General features: G+C 52.9%; 1 protein-coding gene across 1 annotated transcript; it reads right to left on the reverse strand.

Moving 5' to 3' along the window:
• Positions 1–1,751: 1,751 nt before the first annotated feature.
• CHAC1 (ChaC glutathione specific gamma-glutamylcyclotransferase 1) lies at positions 1,752–6,869 on the reverse strand. Its single transcript, XM_038741443.1, has 3 exons — positions 6,627–6,869; positions 4,386–4,421; positions 1,752–2,540 (listed from the first exon to the last, which is right to left on the reverse strand). Exons 1-3 carry the CDS (start codon positions 6,813–6,815, stop codon positions 2,139–2,141), a joined length of 627 nt encoding a protein of 208 aa, XP_038597371.1. The 5' UTR covers positions 6,816–6,869; the 3' UTR covers positions 1,752–2,138.
• Positions 6,870–12,953: the final 6,084 nt, after the last annotated feature.

Genomic DNA, 12,953 nt, shown 5'->3' on the forward strand with positions numbered 1-12,953 from the left:
GCTCACAGTCTAAAACGGGGAGACAGAGAACAAACCAAACGTACTAACAAAATAAAATAAATAGAGCCTTCTCTAAGTGGCTTAGAGAAGCAGTGTGGCTCAGTGGAAAGAGCACAGGCTTTGGAGTCAGGGGTCAGGGGTTCGAATCCCAGCTCTGCCAATTGTCAGCTGGGTGACTTTGGGCAAGTCACTTCTCTGGGCCTCAGTTCCCTCATCTGGAAAATGGGGATTGAGACTGTGAGCCCCCCATGGGACAACCTGATCTCCTTGTAACCTCCCCAGCACTTAGAACGGTGCTTTGCACATAGTAAGCGCTTAATCAATGCCATCATTATTATTATTAACAGGCCAGGCCCGGGCCCAAGCCATACGCTCCCAGTTGAGGCAACAGGATGTAAAAACAGCTATGACACCGGGGGACGGCCCGATCGAGTCACCGAGGGCACGGGGAGGGAAAGGTGCCCCTTGGCCCACTTGGAGAGGGGGCACATGGCGGGATGGAGCCAACTCCTGCCCTCATCCCGTCACTCATATCGCCAGGCCCACCTGTAACTGACTGTGAACAATCAGTGGAGATAACTCACTACCTTCGCAGAGCACGGTGAGCGGGAAGGGGGCACGGGAGACTAGATGTGTCCTCCCTGCCCCCAGGGCCGGCCCCCCGTGGGGGTCTGGCTGGGAGGACCAGTGGCCCCGGAACACGACGTCCCTTCCCCCATCCCCAGATGGCTGGGACCGGGCTCAACCTCCCTCCCTTGGCGACCGTCCACCAACCAGGCTGGACACGGGTCCCCAGAACTCCCCCGGGCAGAGGTCATCATTATAATAATAATGGCATTTATTAAGCGCTTACTATGTGCAAAGCACTGTTCTAAGCTCTGGGGAGGTTACGTCTGCTGTGTGACCTTGGGCAAGTCACTTAACTTCTCTGAGCCTCAGTTCCCTCATCTGTAAAATGGGGATTAAGACTGTGAGCCCCCCGTGGGACAACTTGGTCACCTTGTATCCCCCCCAGCGCTTTGGACAGTGCTCTGCACATAGTAAGCGCTTAACAAATGCCATTATTATTATTATTACAAGGCGATCAGTTTGCCCCACGGGGGGCTCACAGTCTTAATCCCCATTTTCCAGATGAGGGAACTGAGGCCCAGAGAAGTGACTCGCCCAAAGTCACGCAGCTGGCAGTTGGCAGAGCCGGTGTTTGAACCCATGACCCCTGACTCCAAAGCCCGGGCTGCTTCTCGCTGGTCACGGCCCCCGTGGGACGGCAGCCTGGGAACTTGAGAGGCGCCCCCAGGCACCCCGAGAGCGCCAGCAGGGAGGAGCCAGACTTGGTGCCCGAGCTCGGGAAGAGGCACCCTTGGCACCCCTCTCCGGGGCTCGGCTCCTGGAATCCGGCTCTGTGGCCCTCCGGCGGGGAGGGGGCCGCTGGGCCTCATCCGAGCTTGGGGGGTGCCAGCTGAGCTGCCCACCCCCAGCTCCACAGCCCCCCTGGGCACACTAAGGGGCCTGGGTGCAGCCGTGCCGCCGGAGCAGCTCTGCGTGGGAGCCTGCCGTGTCTGGAAGGGAAGGTAGCCAGTGCATCCAAATGCCCCGGGTGAAAGGAGGGAAGGGGCACGTGTGGCATCCCCTCTGGAGCCAGAGGTGCCAACCACCACCCCTCTGCCCTTTCCCCGTGGACGCCAAGGCCTCATCCCCACCTCCAAGTTCACAGGGGGAAAAAAACGCAGCAGACACCGGCGGTCCAGGGGGCAAAGAGACCGTTTATAGAATTGAGGAGGGGATTGCCCACCCGGGGACCCTGAGCCCAACCCTGCTGCCCGGACTCCACCGAGACAGATACACAGACACATGGACACAGACGGACGAGAGGCAGAGGCCGGGCACGGGCCGGCGGCAGCAAGCGCCAGGCCCCACCTGCCCGGCGGGGCCGTCGGCCGGGGGCCTGGCTTCCAGCACCAGCTTCCAGAGAGTCCCAGCGAGAGCGGTCAATAAATAGAAACCGAGGAGAATGGAGGAGGAGGAGGTGACGGGTGTTTGTCCATATTGCACTGGTACCCGGGGAGAGGGGGACGCGCTCCGGGGTCCGGCCGAGTCCCGCTCAGCCGACCCTCCGCGGTCCTGGCGCGCCCGGGGGCTCAGGCCAGGGCCGGGAGCGGTTCCGGGGGGCCGAAGCGCGGCAGCAGGGCCCCCACCGCCTCCACGATGGCGGCCAGGTGCTCGTCTCGCGCCTGCGGCCCGCACAGCCGCATGAAGTCCGCCAGCCTCAGCAGGTACTCCAGGTTGTGGCCCGAGCAGCCTCTGGAGGCCAGGATCTGGGTGGCGATGGCCTCCTCGGGGGCCGGGCCCAGGTAGCCGGGGTTCTCCGGGGTGGCCACGTAGGCCAGGGCCCGCAGGGGCTGGTCCGGGGCGTCCCGCGGGTGGAAGTCCACCATCTTCGTGTCGTAGCCGCCCAGCACGGCCTCCCGGTCGTCGAGGTAACGCAAGGCCGCGCCGATCTGCTCGCCGCGGACTTCGTAGGCGACTCCCCACGTGCAGCCCTGGGAGAGAAGAGGGGTCATCGGGGACGGCGGGTCGGCGGCCCGGCGACAGCAGCCTCGTCCCTCTGAGCTTCTACCCACCCCGGCGCCTGGTACGGTGCCCAGCCCAAAGTAAGCGCCTAACAAAAACTACAATTATTAGACTGTAAGCTCCTCGAGGGCAGAGGACCCGTCTGCCAAACCTGTGGCATCCAATTTGCCAATTTGAAGCGCTTAGTACAGTGCTCTGCACATAGTAAGCGCTCAATAAATACGATTGATGATGATGATGGCATCCATTCCAGGGGATTTATCGAGGGCTTACCGCGTGCAGGACACTGTCTGAACCGCGTACGCTCCCCAGCACTCAGGACAGTGCTCAGCACATGGCGCTCAAACCAGGTGGCGAGAGCCCGCGCTTGGGAGTCAGAGGTCATGGGTTCTAATCCCAGCTGTGTGACTTTGGCCAAGTCACCTCACTTCTCTGGGCCTCAGTGACCTCATCTGTAAGTCACCTCCCTTCTCTGGGCCTCAGTGACCTCATCTGTAAAATGGGGATGAAGACTGAGCCCCACGTGGGACAACTTGATGACCTTGTATTCACCACCCCCCCCAGCGCTTAACAGTGCTTAGCGCATAGTTAGCGCTTAACAAATACCGCCATCATTATTAAAATGGGGGTGAAGCCTGTGAGCCCCACGTGGGACAACTTGATGACCTTGTATTCACCCCCCAGCGCTTAGAACAGTGCTTGGCACATAGTTAGCGCTTAACAAATACCCCCATCATTATTATTAAAATGGGGGTGAAGCCTGTGAGCCCCATGTGGGGCAACTTGATGACCTTGTATTCACCCCCCAGCGCTTAGAACAGTGCTTAGCACATAGCGCTTAACAAGTACCACCATCATTATTATTAAAATGGGGGTGAAGCCTGTGAGCCCCACGTGGGACAACCTGATAATAATAATGATAATAATGGCATTTGTTAAGCACTTACTATGTGCAAAGCACTGTTCTAAGAGCTGGGGAGGTTACAACTTGATCAGGTTGTCCCACGGGGGGCTCACAGTCTTAGTCCCCATTTTCCAGATGAGGTAACTGAGGCCCAGAGAAGTTCAGTGACTTTCCCAAAGTCACCCGGTTGACAATTGGCGGAGGTAGGATTTGAACCCATGACCTCTGACTCCAAAGCCCGTGCTCTTTCCACTGAGCCACGTTGCTTCTCTAACCTGAAGACCTTGTATTCCCCCCCCCCCCCAGCGCTTAGAACAGTGCTTGGCACATAGTAAGCGCTTAACAAATGCCATCATTATCTCTATTATCTGGAGAAGCAGCGTGGCTCAGTGGCAAGAGCCCGGGCTTTGGAGTCGGAGGTCATGGGTTCAAATCCCGGCCCCACCACTTGTTAGCTGGATGACTTTGGTTAAGTCACTTCGCTTCTCTGGGCCTCAGAGGATTAAGGCTGTGAGCCCCCCGTGGGACAACCTGATCACCTTGTATCCCCCCCAGCGCTTAGAACAGTGCTTGGCACATAGTAAGCGCTTAACAAATGCCGTCATTATCTTTATTATCTGGAGAAGCAGCTTGGCTCAGTGGCAAGAGCCCGGGCTTTGGAGTCGGAGGTTGTGGGTTCAAATCCCAGCTCTGCCACTTGTCAGCTGGATGACTTTGGTTAAGTCACTTCGCTTCTCTGGGCCTCAGGGGATTAAGGCTGTGAGCCCCACGTGGGACAACCTTGTATCTCCCCACCCCCCCCCGGCGCTTAGAACAGTGCTTGGCACTTAGTAAGCGCTTAACAAATGCCATCATTATGATTATTAATCCGCATCCCGCTCCTCCCCGGACTCAGATGCCCTCTGCTCACCTCATAGTCCTCCAGGAGGGTCACCACTCGGCCAGGCTGGGGGAAGAGGGCGGGAAGAGACAGTGGTTAGCGACCCAGGCTGGCAGGCCCCCGCCCCCCGGGCAGTGCCCCCCTGGCTCTGCGACTTCATTCATTCATTCATTCAATCGTATTTACTGAGCGCTTACTGTGTGCAGAGCGCTTGGGAAGGCCAAGTTGGCAACATATAGAGACGGTCCCTACCCAACAGTGGGTTCACGGGCTTAGAGAGAAGCAGCGTGGCTTAGTGTTAAGAGCCCGGGCTTGGGAGTCGGAGGTCCTGGGTTCGAATCCCTGCTCCGCCACTTGTCAGCTGCGTGACCTTGGGCAAGTCACTTAACTTCTCTAGGCCTCAGTTCCCTCATCTGGAAAATGGGGATGAAGACTGTGAGCCTCCCGTGGGACAACCTTGATCACCTAGACTGAGCCCCCTCCTCCCTCCCCCGCCGCCTTACCTCCTTCCCTTCCCCACAGCACCTGTATAGATGTATATATGTTTGCACGTATTTATTACTCTATTTATTTATTTTACTAGTACATATTTATTCTATTTATTTTATTTTGTTAATATGTTTTGTTTTGTTCTGTCTCCCCCTTCTAGATTGTGAGCCCGCTGTTGGGTAGGGACCATCTCTATATGTTGCCAACTTGGACTTCCCAGGCACTTAGTCCAGTGCTCTGCACACAGTAAGCGCTCAATAAATACAATTGATTGATTGATTAGTCCAGTGCTCTGCACACAGTAAGCGCTCAATAAATATTGACTGTATCCCCCCAGCTCTTAGAACAGTGCTTGGCACATAGTAAGCGCTTAACAAATACCACCATTATTATTCCTGACTGTGAGCCCACTTCTAGACTGTGAGCCCACTGTTGGGTAGGGACTGTCTCTAGATGTTGCCAACTTGGACTTCCCAGGCGGTTCGTCCAGTGCTCTGCACACAGTCGGCGCTCAATAAATACGATTGATTGATTGACTGTCTCTAGATGTTCCCAACTTGTACTTCCCAAGCGGTTCATCCAGTGCTCTGCACACAGTTGGCGCTCAATAAATACAATTGATTGACTGATTGACTGACTGTCTCTAGATGTTGCCAACTTGGACTTCCCAAGCGGTTCGTCCAGTGCTCTGCACACAGTCGACGCTCAATAAATACCATTGATTGATTGACTGTCTCTAGATGTTGCCAACTTGGACTTCCCAGGTGGTTCGTTCAGTCTCTGCACACAGTCGGCGCTCAATAAATACGATTGATTGATTAACTGTCTCTAGATGTTGCCAACTTGGACTTCCCAAGTTGTTTGTCCAGTGCTCTGCACACAGTCGGCGCTCAAAAATACAATTGATTGATTGACTGACTGTCTCTAGATGTTGCCAACTTGGACTTCCCAAGCGGTTCGTCCACTGCTCTTCACACAGTCGGCGCTCAATAAATGCGATTGATTGATTGACTGACTGTCTCTAGATGTTGCCAACTTGGACTTCCCAAGCGGTTCGTCCAGTGCTCTGCACACAGTCAGCGCTTAATAAATACGATTGATTGATTGATTGACTGTCTCTAGATGTTGCCAACTTGGACTTCCCAGGCGGTTCGTCCAGTGCTCTGCACACAGTCGGTGCTCAATAAATACGATTGATTGATTGACTGACTGTCTCTAGATGTTGCCAACTTGGACTTCCCAAGCGGTTCGTCCAGTGCTCTGCACACTGTCGGCGCTCAATAAATACGATTGATTGATTGACTGACTGTCTCTAGATGTTGCCAACTTGGACTTCCCAGGCGGTTCGTCCAGTGCTCTGCACACAGTCGGCGCTCAATAAATACGATTGATTGATGGATTGACTGTCTCTAGATGTTGCCAACTTGGACTTCCCAAGCGGTTTGTCCAGTGCTCTGCACACAGTCAGCACTCAATAAATACGATTGATTGATTGTCTCTAGATGTTGCCAACTTGGACTTCCCAAGCGGTTCGTCCAGTGCTCTGCACACAGTCAGCGCTTAATAAATACGATTGATTGATTGACTGACTGTCTCTAGATGTTGCCAACTTGGACTTCCCAGGCGGTTCGTCCAGTGCTCTGCACACAGTCAGCGCTCAATAAATTGATTGATTGATTGACTGTCTCTAGATGTTGCCAACTTGGACTTCCCAGGCGGTTCGTCCAGTGCTCTGCACACAGTAAGCGCTCAATAAATACGATTATGAGAAGGGGGGCTTACCATCTGGTCGCAGCCTCGATGGAAGGTGTCGCCCTGCCAGAAGCGCCGGCTGTAGCCCCGCACGAAGCCCACGCGGCGGCTGCTGAAGGCGAAGTCGGGCCTCCAGACCAGGGAGCCGTAGCCGAAGATCCAGAGGGCGGGGGGCGGGGCCCCGACGACCCCCGGGCCCGAGGGGGGCTCTTGCTTCATGCCGGTAAAACCGGGGCCACCACCGGGGAAACGGAGACGAGGAGACGGGATGGGCAGGACGGGCGCGGCCGGCTCTGCCCCCATCGCCGGCTGGGCCCTTTAACCGCTGGGCCCCGGGGCCCGGCCCGCCCCAGCCAATCAGCGCCCGGCCCGCCGCGGCCCCGCGTCCCCATTGGCTGTCGCTGCCCCCCTCCCGGCCGGCCGGCGCCCTCCCATTGGCTCCCGCGGAATGATGTAACCGACGGGGCCGGTTTCCCGGCCATGCGGCAAGGACCGGCCCGATTGCGTCAGGCCGCTGGGCGGTCATTCCTTCAGATTGATTGGGCGCTCACTGGGTGCACAGCACCGGACTAAGCGCTGGGGAAGTCCAACTGGGCAACAGATAGGGATGGTCGTTCATTCAGCCGTATTTATTGAGCTACTACTGGGTGCAGAGCACTGGACTAAGCGCTTGGGAAGTCCAACTGGGTAACAGATAGCGACGGTCACTCATTCAGTCATATTTATTGAGCACTCACTGGGTGCAGAGCCCTGGACTAAGCGCTTGGGAAGTCCAGTTGGGCAACAGAGACAGTCATTCATTCAGTCGTATTTATTGAGCGCTCACTGGGTGCAGAGCCCTGGACTAAGCGCTTGGGAAGTCCAATTGGGCAACTGATAGGGACGGTCATTCATTCAGCCGTATTAATTGAGCTATTACTGGGTGCAGAGCCCTAGACTAAGCGCTTGGGAAGTCCAGTTTGGCAACTGATAGAGACATTCATTCAGTCGTATTTATTGAGCTATTACTGGGTGCAGAGCCCTGGACTAAGCGCTTGGGAAGTCCAGTTGGGCAACATAGACAGTCATTCATTCAGTCATATTTATTGAGCGCTCACTGGGTGCAGAGCCCTGGACTAAGCCCTTGGGAAGTCCAACTGGGCAACAGATAGGGGTGGTCATTCACTCAGTCGTATTTATTGAGCGCTCACTGGGTGCAGAGCACTGGACTAAGCGCTGGGGAAGTCCAACTGGGCAACAGATAGGGACGGTCGTTCATTCAGTCGTATTTATTGAGCGCTCACTGGGTGCAGAGCACCGGACTAAGCGCTGGGGAAGTCCAACTGGGCAACAGATAGGGACGGTCGTTCATTCAGCCATATTTATTGAGCGCTCACTGGGTGCAGAGCACTGGACTAAGCGCTGGGGAAGTCCAATTGGGCAACTGATAGAGACGGTCATTCATTCAGCCGTATTTATTGAGCTATTACTGGGTGCAGAGCACTGGACTAAGCGCTTGGGAAGTCCAACTGGGCAACAGATAGGGACGGTCATTCATTCAGCCGTATTTATTGAGCGTTACTGTGTGCAGAGCACTGGACTAAGCGCTTGGGAAGTCCAATAGGGCAACTGATAGGGACGGTCGTTCATTCAGCCGTATTTATTGAGCTATTACTGGGTGCAGAGCCCTAGACTAAGCGCTTGGGAAGTCCACTTTGGCAACTGATAGAGACATTCATTCAGTCGTATTTATTGAGCGCTCACTGGGTGCAGAGCACTGGACTAAGTGCTGGGGAAGTCCAATTGGGCAACAGATAGGGACGGTCGTTCATTCAGTCGTATTTATTGAGCGCTCACTGGGTGCAGAGCCCTGGACTAAGCGCTGGGGAAGTCCAATTGGGCAACTGATAGAGACGGTCATTCATTCAGCCGTATTTATTGAGCTATTACTGGGTGCAGAGCACTGGACTAAGCGCTTGGGAAGTCCAACTGGGCAACAGATAGGGACGGTCATTCATTCAGCCGTATTTATTGAGCGTTACTGTGTGCAGAGCACTGGACTAAGCGCTTGGGAAGTCCAATAGGGCAACTGATAGGGACGGTCGTTCATTCAGCCGTATTTATTGAGCTATTACTGGGTGCAGAGCCCTAGACTAAGCGCTTGGGAAGTCCACTTTGGCAACTGATAGAGACATTCATTCAGTCATATTTATTGAGCTATTACTGGGTGCAGAGCACTGGACTAAGTGCTGGGGAAGTCCAACTGGGCAACAGATAGGGACGGTCGTTCATTCAGCCGTATTTATTGAGCGCTCACTGGGTGCAGAGCCCTGGACTAAGCGCTGGGGAAGTCCAATTGGGCAACTGATAGGGACGGTCATTCATTCAGTCGTATTTATTCAGCTGTTACTGGGTGCAGAGCACTGGACTAAGCGCTTGGGATGTCCAATTGGGCAACTGATAGGGACGGTCGTTCATTCAGTCGTATTTATTGAGCGCTCACTGGGTGCAGAGCACTGGACTAAGTGCTTGGGAAGTCCAATAGGGCAACTGATAGGGACGGTCGTTCATTCAGTCGTATTTATTGAGCTGTTACTGGGTGCAGAGCACTGGACTAAGTGCTTGGGATGTCCAATTGGGCAACTGATAGGGACGGTCGTTCATTCAGTCGTATTTATTGAGCGCTCACTGGGTGCAGAGCACTGGACTAAGCACTTGGGATGTCCAATTGGGCAACTGATAGAGACGGTCATTCAGCCATATTTATTGAGTGCTCACTGGGTGCAGAGCCCTGGACTAAGCCCTTGGGAAGCCAACTGGGCAACAGATAGGGACGGTCGTTCATTCAATCGTATTTATTGAGCGCTCACTGGGTGCAGAGCACTGGACTAAGCGCTTGGGAAGTCCAATTGGGCAACAGATAGGGACGGTCATTCATTCAGTCGTATTTATTGAGTGTTCACTGGGTGCAGAGCACTAGACTAAGCCCTTGGGAAGTCCAATTGGGCAACAGATAGAGATGGTCATTCATTCAGTCGTATTTATTGAGCTATTACTGGGTGCAGAGCACTGGACTAATAAATAATAATGGCATTTGTTAAGCGCTTACTATGTGCAAAGCACTGTTCTAAGCACTGGGGGGGATACAAGGTGATCAGGTTGTCCCACATGGGGCTCACAATTTTTATCCCCATTTTACAGATGAGGTAACTGAGGCTTAGAGAAGTGAAGTGACTTGCCCAAGATCACACAGCAGACATGTGGCAGAGCCGGGATTCGAACCCATAGCCTCTGACTCCCAAGCCCGGGCTCTTTCCACTGAGCCACACTGCTAAGCGCTTGGGAAGTCCAATGGGGCAACAGATAGAGAAAGTCATTCATTCAGCCATATTTATTGAGCTATTACTGGGTGCAGAGCCCTGGACTAAGCGCTTGGGAAGTCCAACTGGGTAACAGATAGCGACAGTCATTCATTCAGTCGTATTTATTGAGCGCTCACTGGGTGCAGAGCCGTGGACTAAGCGTTTGGGAAGTCCAATTGGGCAACAGATAGAGATGGTCATTCATTCAGTCGTATTTATTGAGCTACTACTGGGTGCAGAGCACTGGACTAAGCGCTTGGGAAGTCCAGTTTGGCAACTGATAGAGACATTCATTCAGTCATATTTATTGAGCTATTACTGGGTGCAGAGCACTGGACTAAGCGCTTGGGAAGTCCAGTTTGGCAACTGATAGAGACATTCATTCAGTCGTATTTATTGAGCTACTACTGGGTGCAGAGCCCTGGACTAAGCGCTTGGGGAGTCCAATTTGGCAACTGAGAGAGATAGTCATTCAAACTTGTACTTGGCGCTTAGTCCGGTGCTCTGCACCCAGTAAGCGCTCAATAAATACGATTGAATGAGTGAATTGAGCGCTTACTGGGTGCAGAGCACCGGATTAAGCGCTTGGAAAGTCCAATTTGGCAACAGAGACAATCATTCATTCAGTCGTAATTATTGAACGCTTACTGGGTGCGCCCTGGGCGAAGCCCTTGGGAAGTCCAGTTTGGCAACAGATAGAGACAATCATTCATTCAGTCGTAATTATTGAGGACTTACAGGGCGCGGAGCCCTGGACTAAGCCCTTGGAAAGTCCAATTTGGCAACAGAGACAATCAATCAATCAATCAATCGTATTTATTGAGTGCTTACTGTGTGCAGAGCACTGGACTAAGCGCTTGGGAAGTCCAAGTCGGCAACACATAGAGACAGTCCCTACCCAACAGCGGGCTCACAGTCTAGAAGGGGGGACAGAGAACAAAACCAAACATATTAACAAAATAAAATAGAATAGATATGTACAAGTAAAATAAATAAATAAAAACTGAGTCACGGGCAAGGTTAGGGGCTCTCCCGAGGCTGAGGCAGGGGAATAAATAAATAAATGATGGCATTTGTTAAATGCTATGTGCCAAGCACTGTTCTCCCCATTCCCCCTCCCCACAGAACCTGTATATATGTTTGTACGGATTTATTACTCTATTTTATTTATTTTATTTGTCCATATTTATTCTATTTATTTTATTTTGTTAATATGTTTGGTTTCGTCGTCTGTCTCCCCCTTCTAGACTGTGAGCCCGCTGTTGGGTAGGGACCGTCTCTAGATGTTGCCAACTTGGACTTCCCAAGCGCTTAGTCCAGTGCTCTGCACACAGTAAGCGCTCAATAAATACGATTGAATGAATGAATGTTCTAAGCGCTGGGGTAGATACAAGGTGATCAGGTTGTCCCACGTGGGGCTCACGGGTTCATCCCCATTTTCCAGAAGAGGGAACTGAGGCACAGAGAATAATAATGTGGTATCTGCGCTTAGTACAGCGCCTGGCACGTAGTTAAGCGCTTAACAAATACCATTATTATAAGTGTTAAGCACTTACTAAGTGCCAAGTAATAATAATAATAATGGCATTTATTAAGTGCTTACTATGTGCAAAGCACTGTTCTAAGCGCTGGGGGGATATAAGGTGATCAGGTTGCCCCACGGGGGGGCTCACAGTCTTCACCCCCATTTTCCAGATGAGGTAACTGAGGCCCAGAGAAGTGAAGTGACTTGCCCAAAGTCACCCAGCTGACAAGTGGCAGAGACGGGATTTGAATCAATCAATCAATCGTATTTATTGAGCGCTTACTGTGTGCACACAGTAAGAGAGCCCGGGCTCTTTCCACTGAGACACAATGCTTCTCTTGAATGAATGAGAAGACCGGGCTTTGGAGTCAGAAGTCATGAGTTCAAATCCCGGCTCCCGCCGACTGTCAGCTGTGTGACTTTGGGCAAGTCACTTCACTTCTCTGGGCCTCAGTTCTGTTATCGACAAGTAGGGGGGAAAATCAGTTAACTGGGGTAAATCGGCCGCGGGGTTCGAGAGCCCAAGGTGGTGACATAAATAGGAAAAACGACTCAGAGACATGAGGTAGGAAAGCTGACTGCTCGCCCGTTCACCTCCCGAGAGGTAGGAGGGACAAACAGCCCTGATTCCAGCCACTTCTTCCCTTTTAATAATAAAATTGGTATTTATTAAGCATTTACTATGTGCAAAGCACTGTTCTAAGCCCTGGGGGGGGATACAAGGTGATCAGTTTGTCCCACGGGGGGCTCACAGTCTTAATCCCCATTTTACCGAAGAGGTAAGTGAGGCCCAGAGAATCAATCAATCAATCAATCATATTTATTGAGCGCTTACTGTGTGCAGAGCACTGTACTGAGCGCTTGGGAAGTCCAAGTTGGCAACATCTAGAGACGGTCCCTACCCAACAGTGGGCTCACGGTCTAGAAGGGGGAGACAGAGAACAAAACCAAACATATTAACAAAATCAAATCAATAGAATAGATTTGTACAAATAAAATAGAGTAATAAATCTGTACAAACATATATACATATATCCAGGTACTGTGGGGTAGGGAAGGAGGTAAGGCGGGGGGGATGGAGAGGGGGATGAAGGGGAGAGGAAGGAGGGGGCTGAGTGTGGGAAGGCCTCCTGGAGGAGGTGAGCTCTCAGCAGGGCCTTGAAGGGAGGAAGAGGTCACACAGCAGACACTTACTATGTGCAAAGCACTGTTCTAAGCGCTGGGGGGGGGATACAAGGTGATCAGTTTGTCCCATGGGCGGGCTCACAATCTTCATCTCCATTTTACAGAAGAGGTAAGTGAAGTGACTTCCCCAAGGTCATACAGCTGACACTTGGCGGCGGCGGGATTTGAACCCACGACCTCTGACCCCAAAGCCCGGGCTGTTTCCACTGAGCCACGCTGCTAGCTTGGGGGCAGGCGGGCTCTTCGGGGGAAGGTTCATTTTTCTTTGGTTCCCCACCGGGGCTAGGCAAAGGATTCCCGACTTGG

Source organism: Tachyglossus aculeatus (assembly GCF_015852505.1).
Source record: "Tachyglossus aculeatus isolate mTacAcu1 chromosome 12 unlocalized genomic scaffold, mTacAcu1.pri SUPER_6_unloc_1, whole genome shotgun sequence".
NCBI lineage: Eukaryota > Metazoa > Chordata > Mammalia > Monotremata > Tachyglossidae > Tachyglossus > Tachyglossus aculeatus.

Excerpts from the sequence above, each read along its gene's own strand:
- CHAC1 (XM_038741443.1), bottom strand. The coding sequence starts at position 6,815 with ATGAAGCAAGAGCCCCCCTCGGGCCCGGGGGTCGTCGGGGCCCCGCCC. Across the intron at positions 4,422-6,626 it reads ATCGAGGCTGCGACCAGATG|CCTGGCCGAGTGGTGACCCT; the intron begins GTAAGCCCCCCT and ends CTCTTCCCCCAG. Across the intron at positions 2,541-4,385 it reads CCCTCCTGGAGGACTATGAG|GGCTGCACGTGGGGAGTCGC; the intron begins GTGAGCAGAGGG and ends CTTCTCTCCCAG.